General features: G+C 30.8%; 1 protein-coding gene and 1 pseudogene across 2 annotated transcripts; both read right to left on the bottom strand.

The window, feature by feature from the left end:
* Positions 1-1,432: 1,432 nt before the first annotated feature.
* Positions 1,433-1,945, bottom strand: LOC149888705 (uncharacterized). The gene has a single exon (XM_090089111.1). The coding sequence runs from the start codon at positions 1,943-1,945 to the stop codon at positions 1,433-1,435; it is 513 nt and encodes a 170-aa protein (XP_089945237.1).
* Positions 1,946-9,722: 7,777 nt separating this feature from the next.
* LOC149888704 (uncharacterized) lies at positions 9,723-13,143 on the bottom strand (annotated as a pseudogene). The gene is made up of 5 exons (XR_016452832.1): positions 12,751-13,143; positions 12,281-12,630; positions 11,932-12,109; positions 11,491-11,843; positions 9,723-11,225 (listed from the first exon to the last, which is right to left on the bottom strand). The product of XR_016452832.1 is annotated as an uncharacterized LOC149888704 (transcript).
* Positions 13,144-13,528: the final 385 nt, after the last annotated feature.

Here is a 13,528-nt window from a genome sequence, read left to right as displayed (position 1 = left end):
TCAGCTGAACATCTTAGGGAAAGTTTGAAAGAGTCGTTCGACAGCTTATCAACTGATTATTGCCGAAAACTTTTTGATTCAATTAAAAGAAGATGTGAACTATGCATAAAGAACAAAGGTGGACATATCCCTTATTGATCTTGCTATTAAAGCAAACTTAAATCCAGGTGTGCTAAACTTATGAGCAGCTTTTTTTAAACTTTTTTTTTATATATTAACAAAGTCAAATAAATATTTTTTGTTTTTTAAAAAACCTTGAATTTCTTATTTTTTACTTTTATTTCATTTTTAAAGAAAAAAAACGCAACTTAAATCTAATGTGTGCTAAATTTTTGAGCAGTATTGTATATTACTGATGCGGTTAGAAATCATTTTCGGTATCGATTTAATGATATTAGGTGGGTGATTGGAGTTGACGTTGATATACATAGGGTTATCTCCTTGTTTTCTGTAAGGTTGAAAAGTACTTAAAAGTCAAGGAGATTAAGTGTGGTGTCGAGGAAGTTTACAATTTTTAAATTAGATTTAATAGTAATAGTAAGGTTGAATTTATCTTTAATAATGTTGACAAAATTTTTCTTTATTTTTTCTGACTGAGGGCCGCTGACATTATAGAAGCAGCATAGACCATCATCTCTGTATAGTTCTGTGGTGTTCAGCCCGTATTCACTGGCAATAGCATATAATATGTATAGGCCTACTAACTCGTACAGTTCGGCTCCGTCAAAACTTCCCATAGTAACATCAAAATCAGGGTCGCCTGATTTTTTGCTTCACATATTATTTCCTGCGAAAAGTAAAGTTTTCCTAGTATGGTAGATGATGTTGATTGATTCATCAGGAATTATGGTGAACTTCTTAGCGTGTATTAAAGAATCTTTAAGCAATTGTTTTGAAATAGAAGGATAGAACTCGTTAATGTCGTATTGAATAAAAGTACATAATTTTTTGTCTGGTATGGACTTGAACCATTCTATTACTTCTTTTGTATTATGCCATTGGTGTACGAGGGTGGCCTTTCTCACTCTGCTATTAACATCATCTAATAAAACTTTACTAATTTTCCCGAGTTCTGGTTTAGCGAGTTTTATTAAACGACACTCAGGATTGTTGGCAAAATTATCCTTGTGGTCTTTAAGGGGAATAAATGCTGAGTTCATTGCTAGACATTCTATTCTATCGTCTATGTCCAAATTTTTCGCAATTATTTTAGCCTCTATATTAATACTGTTATGCTGTATTATATCAGATTTTTGGTAAATTTTAGTAATATTTTCCGCATAAAGCTTCTGATAAGAAGGCTTATCTAGTTCATATATGTTTCTAGTTTTATCTGCAAAGATGAACAAGTTATTTGAAGAATTGACTTTTTCAATGTCGTGATGCAATTGTCTTTGAAAATCATTTTGAATATTAGTAAATGAGATATTCTTTATTGGATAATCACTCTGTTCTTTCGGTTAATAACTGTAAAGTTGGATTCATCACTGAATATTATTCTTCTTAGTTCATAATTAGTCATTTTCAAAATAGCTCTACAAAATTCGATACGTTTTAACCGATCAATTGGTTTAAGCAGTGGTTTTCTGGCAGCAACGTAGCAACAAAGTTTTCGATCAATCAATCTTCTATTTACAGTTTGTCTTGAGATATGATTTTTTAGAGCCAAGTTCACTTCTTGTGCAATCTCTTTGGCTGAGTATTTAGGGTTTTTTCTTGCAATTCTATAGATACTGTTATCATCGGTGATGCTTGTGATTCTTGGTCGTCCAGATCGGTTTTTGTCTGCAGTAGTACCAGTTTTTTCAAATCTCTGAATTGTTCTGAGTACACATGAACGAGGTACAGACTTAAGAGTTCCAGCAATTTCAGAGCTGTTGAAACCACCAAGGTGTAGTCCTACAATACGCTGTTTTATTTCAGAGCTAAATGATTTTTTTCCCATCTTATTGGTCACATTATGGACAAAATTTAAGCGAAAAATACCAAGTTTATTTCAAATGAGGTAATACATACTATGTATATCTTTGAAACTCTTGTTCAGTTTTGTTTATGTAAAAATGGATAGTTAAATTTACTTTTTAATAAAATTTTGACGTCAAAAAGTAAAGAGCGGCAGTTAAAAGACAATAGAAGTGCAAGTGTGCTAAACTTATGAGCAGCTTTTTTACACCGCTTTAATTAGCGGTCTCTGTTTAAGTTAAAAATAGATGGTAAAATTAACGTAATTTTTTTTCAATTTTTTTTTCTATATAAGGTATGTTTTAATTAACTATAAATAAAAAAAATTGAAAAGGCATAAGAAGTTTACCGCCTAAAAGTTCAATTAAAAGAAGAAAAATGAAACTTAAATCTTATGTGTGCTAAATTTTTGAGCAGTATTGTATCTTCAAACAAAGAGGTTTTTGATAGAGTCGCACCGTTTTATAACAACGCTCTAAATTCTTGTGGATTTAACCCTAAAAGGACGGGAAAAAAAAGTTACGTTAAGGACGGCTGGGGTATTAAACTACTCCAACTGAAAATATAGGTTTTTATACAAAATATGTTGAACTTTTTAAATTAAAAGACGTGCTTTTTACAAAAATATTAAATTTCTCAATTTTTTTTAAAATAAAAGTGATACTTGATACAATTTATTTAAATAAAAACAAAATATATCTTCTAAATAAGGCAACTATTGCAAACAATTTTGCTATGAGCCTTGCAAACAGAATGACTACATGATGCACATTGCAGACGGGTTTTTCTGTCATGAACATGCGGACACATATAGCATTTTTTTATGTGCTGCTCTTGAATTGGTTGACCTTGATTTAATAGGTGATTTTGTGCAATTACTTGGCCAAGATTATTATTTGCAACTATTGGTGGAAGGTCATTTGCATCAAATTTTTTAATAAGACTTTTTAATAATTCTTTTAAAAATTCTTTTCTTCTATGAGAAGCCCCATTTTTATAATTTGGGTGAATTGACAAGAATAAAATCAAAGCATTCTATGCTGCAATATCAAAACATTGTAAATGGCCATTGGTTACTCTTTCAGCAACTCAAGTAGCACCTGACAACCTGGTCTAACGTGTCAACTCCACCTTTATATTTTTTGTAATCTAGAATAATACGTGGTTTTTCATTATGGTCCATAACGATGTCATTACTGTAATGGAAGGTTGATAATAATATTACTGCTTTGTTTTTCTTAGGTACATAAGAAACTATAGTAGAATCATTTTGAAAACCAAAACTGCTTGAGTAAATTGGTCGATGTAAGGCTGGCAAGAACTTTTTTGGTATTTCTCCTTTATTTTTTTAATGGTGCCAGTATATGTCATTTTACGTCCTAGCAATGCCCGTGCAAGATGAATGTTTGTAAAAAAATTATCAGCTGTTATATGTCTACCACTTCCATTTAAGTGATCTGTTAGTTCAAGAACTACTCATGTACCTTGTCCAACATCACGTACTCCATTTACTCTACCAATATATGGTTGCAAGTTTATGCAGTAAGAGGTTTCAGCATCACATAATATCCATATCTTCATTCCATACTTTCCTGGCTTAGTAGGTATAAACATCTCAAATGGACAACGTCCTCTAAATGTAACTAGTTGCTCATCGACAGTAAGATATGCACTTGGATTGTAGTTGCTCTTACATTAAGTAATAAACATTTCCATTATGTTTCTTAAAGGTGCAAATTTGTCTTCAAACTGTCTTTGATTTCTTGTTTCTCTCTCATCAAATTGAATGCATCGTCGCAAGTTAACAAACCGATCTCTTTGCATTGAAGCTGAAAATATTGGTATGCCATCTAATCTACTCCAAAGTTCTTTTATGCTTTGGTTTTTAGAATGGAACACTTCAGCTAGGAGGAGAACTCCAATAAACTCATAAAGCTCATTTACCGTCGTGTCAACCCATTCTTCTAGTTTTATTCTACGAGCTTCAGCATTAGCATTAGTGCAGTTGACAATAATTCTAATTATTTCTGGGGTTAGAAAGAGTTTAAAGGCAGTATCCACACTTTGGCCGCAAACCTGAGCTGCAAACCTTGTTGGGCCAGTTGGTTGTCGAATAATATTGTGTGCACGTGGCTGAGCAGCATCTACACATGGAAGTTTACTCCAAATTTCCTCATCATTCTTTGAGATCATGTTTTGATTTAAAATGTGATTTTCCTGAACAACCTCTTCATCACTTTCATCAAAAATGATAGCATCTGATTCATTGTTAGCTGTAATATTATCTTCTTCATCATCTGTAAGGTTTTCATCAGCTGAGTCATCACTTGAAGATAACTCATTTAAACCAAAAATAATATTATTAGCCTCGACTGCAGCATTTCTTCTTGGGCGACTCATTATATTAATTATGTTTATTCTAAAAAAATAGTTTAAGTGTTTATCAAACCAAATATGTGAAAAATATATAACAAACATTTTAGGCATTATTATTTTGTATCAATAATATAAATATTTTTGACATAAAAACAAAATATATGCAACATGAGCACACTATTGTTGTTACAGTGATTGTATATATATAATTAACATATGGTATAATTTACTCATAAAAAAAAAAAAGTAATACCCTATACCTATTAAAAAATAACTAAAACACAAGCAAGTGTTAAACTAAACATAATTTATATAACTATTTATTGATTCACTAACTAAAAAATGAGAAAACTTGCTTGGGGTATAAAAATACCCCAACCGTCTTTAACGTAACTGGGTCAGATCATTATATTTCAACCAATTTCAAGAAAACTTTGTGGGGCACCATCTCTGATTTTCCTGATTTTTACATATCATTATCTACACAATGTAAATAGGTTAAATGTGCAATTTCAGAGTTCCAAGTGCAGCGGTTTAGAAATTATAGCCTTACAAACACTCTCAGGTAGCCCCCCTCGGTTCCTCGAATGGTAAAAACAGACAACTTTAAGGCCTTATAACTTCTTTCTAACTTTCAACAAGTGGCTCATTTTTTCTAGAACTATTTTCTAGATATTTCTGTCTTAAAAATAGTGATTTTCATTAGCTTGTGTCATGTTAGAAAAAAACTACAGCCTCCTCAACTTTGGAAAAATTCTGAAAAATCCTAAAAAAAGGCAAAATGAAGTTAACCGTAGTATTTTTCTATTCATCAACAAGTCCTTACATGTAAGTTTTCTGATTAGCTACAATTGTCTGCAACAAATGGGCAAAATATAAGCAGCTTGTTACATTTTAGAAATCAGTTTTATCTAAAAATATATAGTCCACTTGACTAAAAAGTCCCATTTTCAGCCATTTGGGGATAGCTCGTAAATTTTTCTAACACTTTGTATTGATCTGATATTAACAGCAAATAAGGCCATTAGATCTAACTTTATAAAAACGTAAACATTACAAACTTGTCATGTTCACAACAAAAATGGCAGCATATTTTAATAACCCTATTTTTCAATTATCAGGGTTGAATAGCGTTATTGGAAACCAGTGCCCCTCCAACCTGCCTCCTGGCCCATATGAGAGATATAACCTATCGTAAGTCATTTCTTAAAAAAAAACGATATGGTTGGTTACTTTCTCCCTGATCTGGACTTTACACTGGATAGGAGCACAACTAAAGGGGTAATAACTATATAGAGCCTGCATTATTGTTCAAAGGTGATACTCAAAAAAAAATTTAGTTAATCACAAAATTGCAATTTAATCTTTATTATGTTGATTTTTTTATAGTTGATTGAATTGCTAATAATTCAAGGCAAAAGCAGGACAGTGGGTTCATACATTACTGGCAATAAGAAGTAGAACAAGACTAATCAAACCATTATAATATTAATTTGATGTTTTGTTTAAATAAATAAATTTTTTTTACAAAGTATGAGTTTCAATTTTATTAGTTAATTTTAACTATTTATCTAAAAATCCAATGATTCTATATACTATACACATATAAAATCTAAGGAGGAACTTTTGAGCATACTAATTTGTAGCTCATCTCGTTCAGATGCATTGAAAGATTCATTTAGCAACTTAACTTTCTTTTTTATTTTATTGTCTATTTGTAGCATACTCATGCTGGATGATCTTTTAACAGGAGACATACCAAATTTAATAAGACAAGGATTTATATTATCAATTTGGATGACAGAGTTATCAGGTGGTATATAATCTGGGTCATGTCTCTTGTCAACTTCTTCAATGCTCTTGATTTTTCTTACACAACCAAAACATATCTTTTTCCTAGGAATTAAATTAGAGTTCAGTTGATTATGCTCCAGAGTGACAGTTGTCAGGTCTCCTTTAACAATCTTTGAATGAATTGAGAAAGGGTCACAACATGATTTATGGTATATTGAATAGTAATTAATAAATTGAAACCTGTGGTGAGTGCAAATTGTATGCAGGTGAATATTTTTTATTCCAGTTATTTATCTTCATTTAATATTTCTGAAATTTCAGACTGACTGCAGTATGTATTTTTATGACAATCTAATTTTAGTTCAATACCAATAGAACAAGTATTCATGTTTATCTAAAATATTTAATCAAGATGAAATATTATTGAACCTTCTTCTGTATAAATTTATGTGAAGTTAGGAGAAGTAGGTTCAGTAATGATTTGATTCTACATACATACATACATACATACATACATACATACATACATACATACATACATATATACATACATACATACATACATACATACATACATACATACATACATACATACATACATACATACATACATACATACATACATACATATATACATACATACATACATACATATATACATACATATATACATACATACATACATATATACATACATATATACATACATACATACATACATACATACATACATACATACATACATACATACATACATACATACATACATACATACATACATACATACATACATACATACATACATACATACATACATACATAAGATCCAACAATTAATAACAAAGTTTATTAAACAGAAAAATATCAAGGTAAGTTATTTTGAGTTATAAATGCTTATATATTTACATTTGCAAAAAGGTATAGTATATAGAATCATTGGATTTTTAGATAAATAGTTAAAATTAACTAATAAAATTGAAACTCATACTTTGTAAAAAAAATTTATTTATTTAAACAAAACATCAAATTAATATTATAATGGTTTGATTAGTCTTGTTCTACTTCTTATTGCCAGTAATGTATGAACCCACTGTCCTGCTTTTGCCTTGAATTATTAGCAATTCAATCAACTATAAAAAAATCAACATAATAAAGATTAAATTGCAATTTTGTGATTAACTAAATTTTTTTTTGAGTATCACCTTTGAACAATAATGCAGGCTCTATATAGTTATTACCCCTTTAGTTGTGCTCCTATCCAGTGTAAAGTCCAGATCAGGGAGAAAGTAACCAACCATATCGTTTTTTTTTAAGAAATGACTTACGATAGGTTATATCTCTCATATGGGCCAGGAGGCAGGTTGGAGGGGCACTGGTTTCCAATAACGCTATTCAACCCTGATAATTGAAAAATAGGGTTATTAAAATATGCTGCCATTTTTGTTGTGAACATGACAAGTTTGTAATGTTTACGTTTTTATAAAGTTAGATCTAATGGCCTTATTTGCTGTTAATATCAGATCAATACAAAGTGTTAGAAAAATTTACGAGCTATCCCCAAATGGCTGAAAATGGGACTTTTTAGTCAAGTGGACTATATATTTTTAGATAAAACTGATTTCTAAAATGTAACAAGCTGCTTATATTTTGCCCATTTGTTGCAGACAATTGTAGCTAATCAGAAAACTTACATGTAAGGACTTGTTGATGAATAGAAAAATACTACGGTTAACTTCATTTTGCCTTTTTTTAGGATTTTTCAGAATTTTTCCAAAGTTGAGGAGGCTGTAGTTTTTTTCTAACATGACACAAGCTAATGAAAATCACTATTTTTAAGACAGAAATATCTAGAAAATAGTTCTAGAAAAAATGAGCCACTTGTTGAAAGTTAGAAAGAAGTTATAAGGCCTTAAAGTTGTCTGTTTTTACCATTCGAGGAACCGAGGGGGGCTACCTGAGAGTGTTTGTAAGGCTATAATTTCTAAACCGCTGCACTTGGAACTCTGAAATTGCACATTTAACCTATTTACATTGTGTAGATAATGATATGTAAAAATCAGGAAAATCAGAGATGGTACCCCACAGGCCATTGGTTGAAATATAATGATTTGACCCAACTAAATTTTCAACAAACAATATTATTGTCAATTGATTAGTAACAAAAACATTTTACACTAACAACTTCCTTAAATGATAATAAAAGATGTTCTGAAGTGGCAGTTTAAATAAACAAAATTTGTTGATGTGGCAGTTAAAAATAAACTCCTCTGGGGTAGTAAAATACCCCGCTGTCCTTTAAGGGTTAAACGAAAAATTTTTTTCAATCAAAACAAGCCAAAACGTGATGCAGGATCTCGAAAACGAAACGTTATTTCATTTAACCCTCCGTTTTCACTGAACGTTAGAACAAACGTAGCAAAGATATTTTTGGGTTTAATTGATAAATGCTTTCCTAAAGACCATAAATTTCACAAACTTTTTAACCGGAACAACGTAAAAGTTAGTTACAGCTGCCTCCAAAATATTAAGAAAATTCTTACTGCTCATAACAAAAGAATTATATCTAATTCTACTGACAATAATAGCCAATCATGCAATTGCCGACAAACCGCTGCATGCCCACTAAATGGAAAATGCCTTAAGAAAAACCTTATTTATATTTGCAAGGTAAAAACTCAGCAGCAAGAAAAGGGGTATTATTATTTTGGGCTCACTGAAAAAACCTTTAAAGACAGATGGTATAAGCATAGAAATTTTTTTCGTTATGAAAGTAAGGCAAACTCCACTGAACTTTCTAAATTTGTATGGGAGTGCAAAAGTAAAGGCTTAGAACCCATCCTTACGTGGAACATTCTCGATCAGACAGAACCATTTAAACCTGGTGGTAATTACTGTAATTTGTGCTTGACCGAAAAGTACCACATTATTACATCGAAACTAGACTTGCTCAATAAACGAAGTGAACTAACATCAAAGTGCCGCCACGAAAATAAATTTTTAATAAAAAACTTTAATGCCATCATAGCTGACACTCCATAGCACTTTTTTTCGTATTTTTTGTCGTTAAGTTTTTTTACTGTTTATAACATCTGATAATCGCTATTGCGTGAAACTTTAAGTAATGTAATATAAACCAAGCTAATTATTTAGTTTATATAATAACAATAATAATATATTCGCTCTACTTATTCTACGCTGTATTGAGCACTCTTACTGGAAATATTAACATAATTTCTATAAAACTATACATACATATATATATATATATATATATATATATATATATATATATATATATATATATATATATATATATATATATATATATTATATATATATATATATATATATATATATATATATATATATTAGGCCATGCCAAAATGGCACGATTTTCAGAAAATGAAAGATCGCCGTATAAATACCTGTTCTATACATAAAAAGAAGTATATAAACCAAATTTGACCTCTCTTAGGACCATATTTAGTGCTGGAAGATGATTTTAGGTTTTTACGCAAATACGAGAAATCATTGTTTTTTTCTGAAAAAAAATATTCTTTTTGAAAATGAAGAAATAAATAAGTTAGGAAAGGTATTTTTTAGTTTAAAATCAAATATTGTTACTATAACAGACTTTTTACAATTTGGTCAGTGCACTTTGGTCAGCTTCTAATGATATTAACGCCCTGTGCTCTCGGACAACTAGCAGTATATCTTGCCTTTTGTCCTCCTTTAATGCGCTACTGATTTATCTTTATATTAGATTGATATTCCGCTCTGCTGGGTTATTTGTAACATTTACAGATTTTGCAAACTCACAAAATGACACATAGGAATCATTTTCCTCCAGCTTTCCAGCAGCTAAATCTGTTTTCCAGGTAGGAATTTTGTCCTGTATGCCTAGAACAATGAACAGAGCCCAACTTTCCTCTGTAATCAACTCTGTTACTCAGAGGTGGGTAAAACTAGGACAGCATCAGGTTTACCATTGGGAATAGTGTTGATATCTGGTACCTCAAAGGTCAACAGCTTGTCTAGAACTGCAAGCTTCTCTTCAACATCTGGATCTGCCAGTATTAACACAGCAACCTTTGGGGCAAGATACCAAGAATGCTGCTGAAAAAATTTCAGAAAAGCATTGCCAATTTTGACATCGAACTCTTGTTGCATAACATAAGCTGACTTGAATGACAGGTAATCATTCTTAACAGCATATTCTGCTTTGTATGAACATAAATACCATGGAGCATAAAAAGCTGCACATATAAAAGCTGACTTTTCCAGGTGAGGTAACTGATCTTTAGGCAGAAAATCTATTATACCTGATGTCATAACAATAGATAAATTGTAAAGACTGTCAGCCATGAAACGAGCATTGTGATTAGCTCCTGCTTGATGAATTTTAAAACCATTTAGCTTTGGTGATGAGACATTTAAATAAAATGCAGCATACTTGACTAGGTGATTATAATCATCTCTTGGAAACACTTCGTGATTAAGAGCAAACTTTAGATATTCCTGAGCTTCCAGGTAAAGTTTATAAAGTTCAGATCCAACTTCCAGCTTCTTCTCATCAAATTTCTTAAACTCAGACAGGTCAGCTTTTTGAATTATGGCGTGATACACTTCCCAGTCCTTCTTGAAATATTTATAAAACTGTCTATCTGGTACAGCAGTAAGTCCAAGGACAATTACAATTACTATTTCAAACATGTGACGTCTGCATAACAGCCAGAGAACAGGTTTTCCCAAAATATAGCAAAATCTGATTATAATTCCTGCATGGGCTCCTGTATTAACATTGGTTGTATCTGCAACAATTGCAAAAATTTTATTGCATATTTCAAAGGACTCAAGTAAATTGTGAATAATTTCTGTTTCATCAACAGCTTTGCCAGACTCTGCAGGTAAATCACCAAGTAAGAGATCGTTTTTAATCTCAAATTCAGGGCTAGTAACACTGACAGCAGCTCTATCTCTTACAACAGATTGCAAGGTATTTTTATCTAAATGTTTTAACAGTTCGCCATCAAAGTGGAGAACAAGGTGTTTTCCAGCCATTATCTCTCTGTAATTTTCTCTGATGGTATTACCTAAAAAAAGATCATCTTTTAATACAATACATTATTATTATGATGGTTTATTTTTAGGTAAATACTTCACTCTTTAAAGGTATAGTAAGATTTTGTATCATAACTTTCATTTATAATAGACTTACATTACAAATCAGGGACAAGAAATTTGGCATCTGAAGAAATACCTTTTGATTTGAAAAAAAAACTTAATTTTGACTGGCAAAAAGTTAGCATAAAAGTTTTTTTCTTTAGGTGTAATATCCCTTGTCCCTTTAAAAATTACCTTGATGTTCAATTACTTTCGCTCTTTCTCTTGAAATACTGGATTTAGAAATGCCCATCTGATTAACATCTCCTCCCAGATAATTAACAACAGACGACAACAGCCAGGTTTGTAATTCAATGCTGATTAACCCTCTAGCACAAATAGGTGTAGTTACTGCCATCAGTTTTTCTCTTGTGATCTTTTTATTTACTTGCATTGAGCCTTTAGGTAAGACTTTTGGGGTTTTATCATGAGCAGCACCATATTCAAAGTCATCATCACTACCTTCGAATGATTCTTCTTCTACAGCAGAATCTGAATCTGTCAAAGTTGAGTCAAACATATCCAAACTGGCTGGAGCAGACTGGTATCTAAAATGTTTACATAAATAAGTTAGGGTTTCATTTTTAAGAAAAAAGTTTTTTAACAGTTTTAAAGTAATTATGACACTTGTTTTACCTTTTCTTAGCTGGCGTCAAGTTTTCATCACTTTCATCAAGTAGTGGGGGAGCTGATTTACATCTTTCTTTCTCCTTTAGGTACTTCATTCTCATTTTTGTTCTTGTCTTTTATACCTTTCTAGGCGTTTCTCAATAATGGTAGCTAGCTCTTCATCTGGCTTAGAAATAAACTACTTATAAAATCAAAAGGTATAACATTAGAATGCAATAACTTACTCTGATGGACGGAGAGATGAATAGCTGAAAGACAGACGGACTGAATGCCCTACATAAAGTAGCTGCGCTACTAACAATTTGATTAATATAGAGAAATTTACAAAAAGGCTACTTTATAATTGATATTCTTACCTGTCTGTTTGCTGGTCTAGATAGAAATTTAGGTTGTCTTCAATAGCAGCTTGTGTTCCTGGTATTATTTTGTCACTTCTCATCAGTTGCTCTAAGTTTTCTTTGCCTATGTCAAACAACTGTTCCATTGTTGAAATGAATTCATTCTTAATTTTTTCTCTAGTATCTTTGGTATCTTTCAGAGTAACACGTTTTTTCAAAAGTTGATACTTCTTGTGTAGAGCTTGAAGTTTGTCAAGAATTGAATATTTTGAAATGATGTATGCTTCAAATCCTGCTTTGGTCCAAATGTTGACTATTTGTCTAATCAAGCAGTCTGATTGCGCCTCAAGGTCACAAAAATCTCTACCTAACTTAGATTTTTAAAAAATATTTCATTTATTTAACATTTATGGCACCTGAAAAAATAATTATTTAGTCCTCTTAAATCTAGGAATATAAATGTTTATGTTTTATAGTTATGTCTTACTTTTGCATACCAAGTTCCTTGTTCCTTTTTGCTTCCTACATTCCATGTTAATTTGTGTTTTAATAAATCTTTTCTTCTTACTTGAAATTAGATATTGATAATATCTTAAAATACTGCCATTGGTTGTATTTGGTAACTGTGAAATTAGGTTAGTTAACAGATATAATGGTCTTCTGACACTTTCACTTGTATGCGCATTTTTCTTCTTTTTCGGACCCATTTCTTTCGGAAAAATTAATGATATTTTAACTATTTTTAATTATTAAGCTATAAGAAATTATTAACAGTTTATAATAGATGTGTCATGTAGTGATTGTAATCTTAAACCAAACACGAAATGGTGCAATCTTATTATTTCGCCATCCTTCACGTAATTTCACCATACTTTGCGTATTTTCGTTCAATCTTGATTTCATCTTCTGGCACCTAGAATTGAAATAGAACAATAAAAATTCATATTTTTGCTTATTTTTATGTATAGAATAGGTTTTTAAAGCGCGACCAAAAATTTTTTTTTTTGGCATGCCCTAATATATATATATATATATATATATATATATATATATATATATATATATATATATATATATATATATATATATATATATATATATATATATATATATATATATATATATATATATATATATGCCTTCCAGCGCGTAAAATGTAAACCGACATTTGATTTATTATAGTACTATATAATGTGTGTAAACAATAGTTTTCTTCTGTTGAATTTAATATCCTCTTTTTGTGGAAAGGAGATAGAAGTATTAAA

The sequence above is a fragment of the Hydra viridissima genome, unplaced genomic scaffold (genome assembly GCF_058129835.1).
Source record: "Hydra viridissima isolate aposymbiotic clone 2 unplaced genomic scaffold, HvirCarnegie_v1 scaffold_5, whole genome shotgun sequence".
Classification (NCBI taxonomy): domain Eukaryota; kingdom Metazoa; phylum Cnidaria; class Hydrozoa; order Anthoathecata; family Hydridae; genus Hydra; species Hydra viridissima.
The sequence above is the reverse complement of the archived record's forward strand: the minus strand, read 5'-3'. Positions and strand labels throughout refer to the sequence as shown.

Bases quoted from the DNA above. Each gene is read 5' to 3' on its own strand.
- LOC149888705 (XM_090089111.1), bottom strand. From the start codon at position 1,945: ATGGGAAAAAAATCATTTAGCTCTGAAATAAAACAGCGTATTGTAGGA.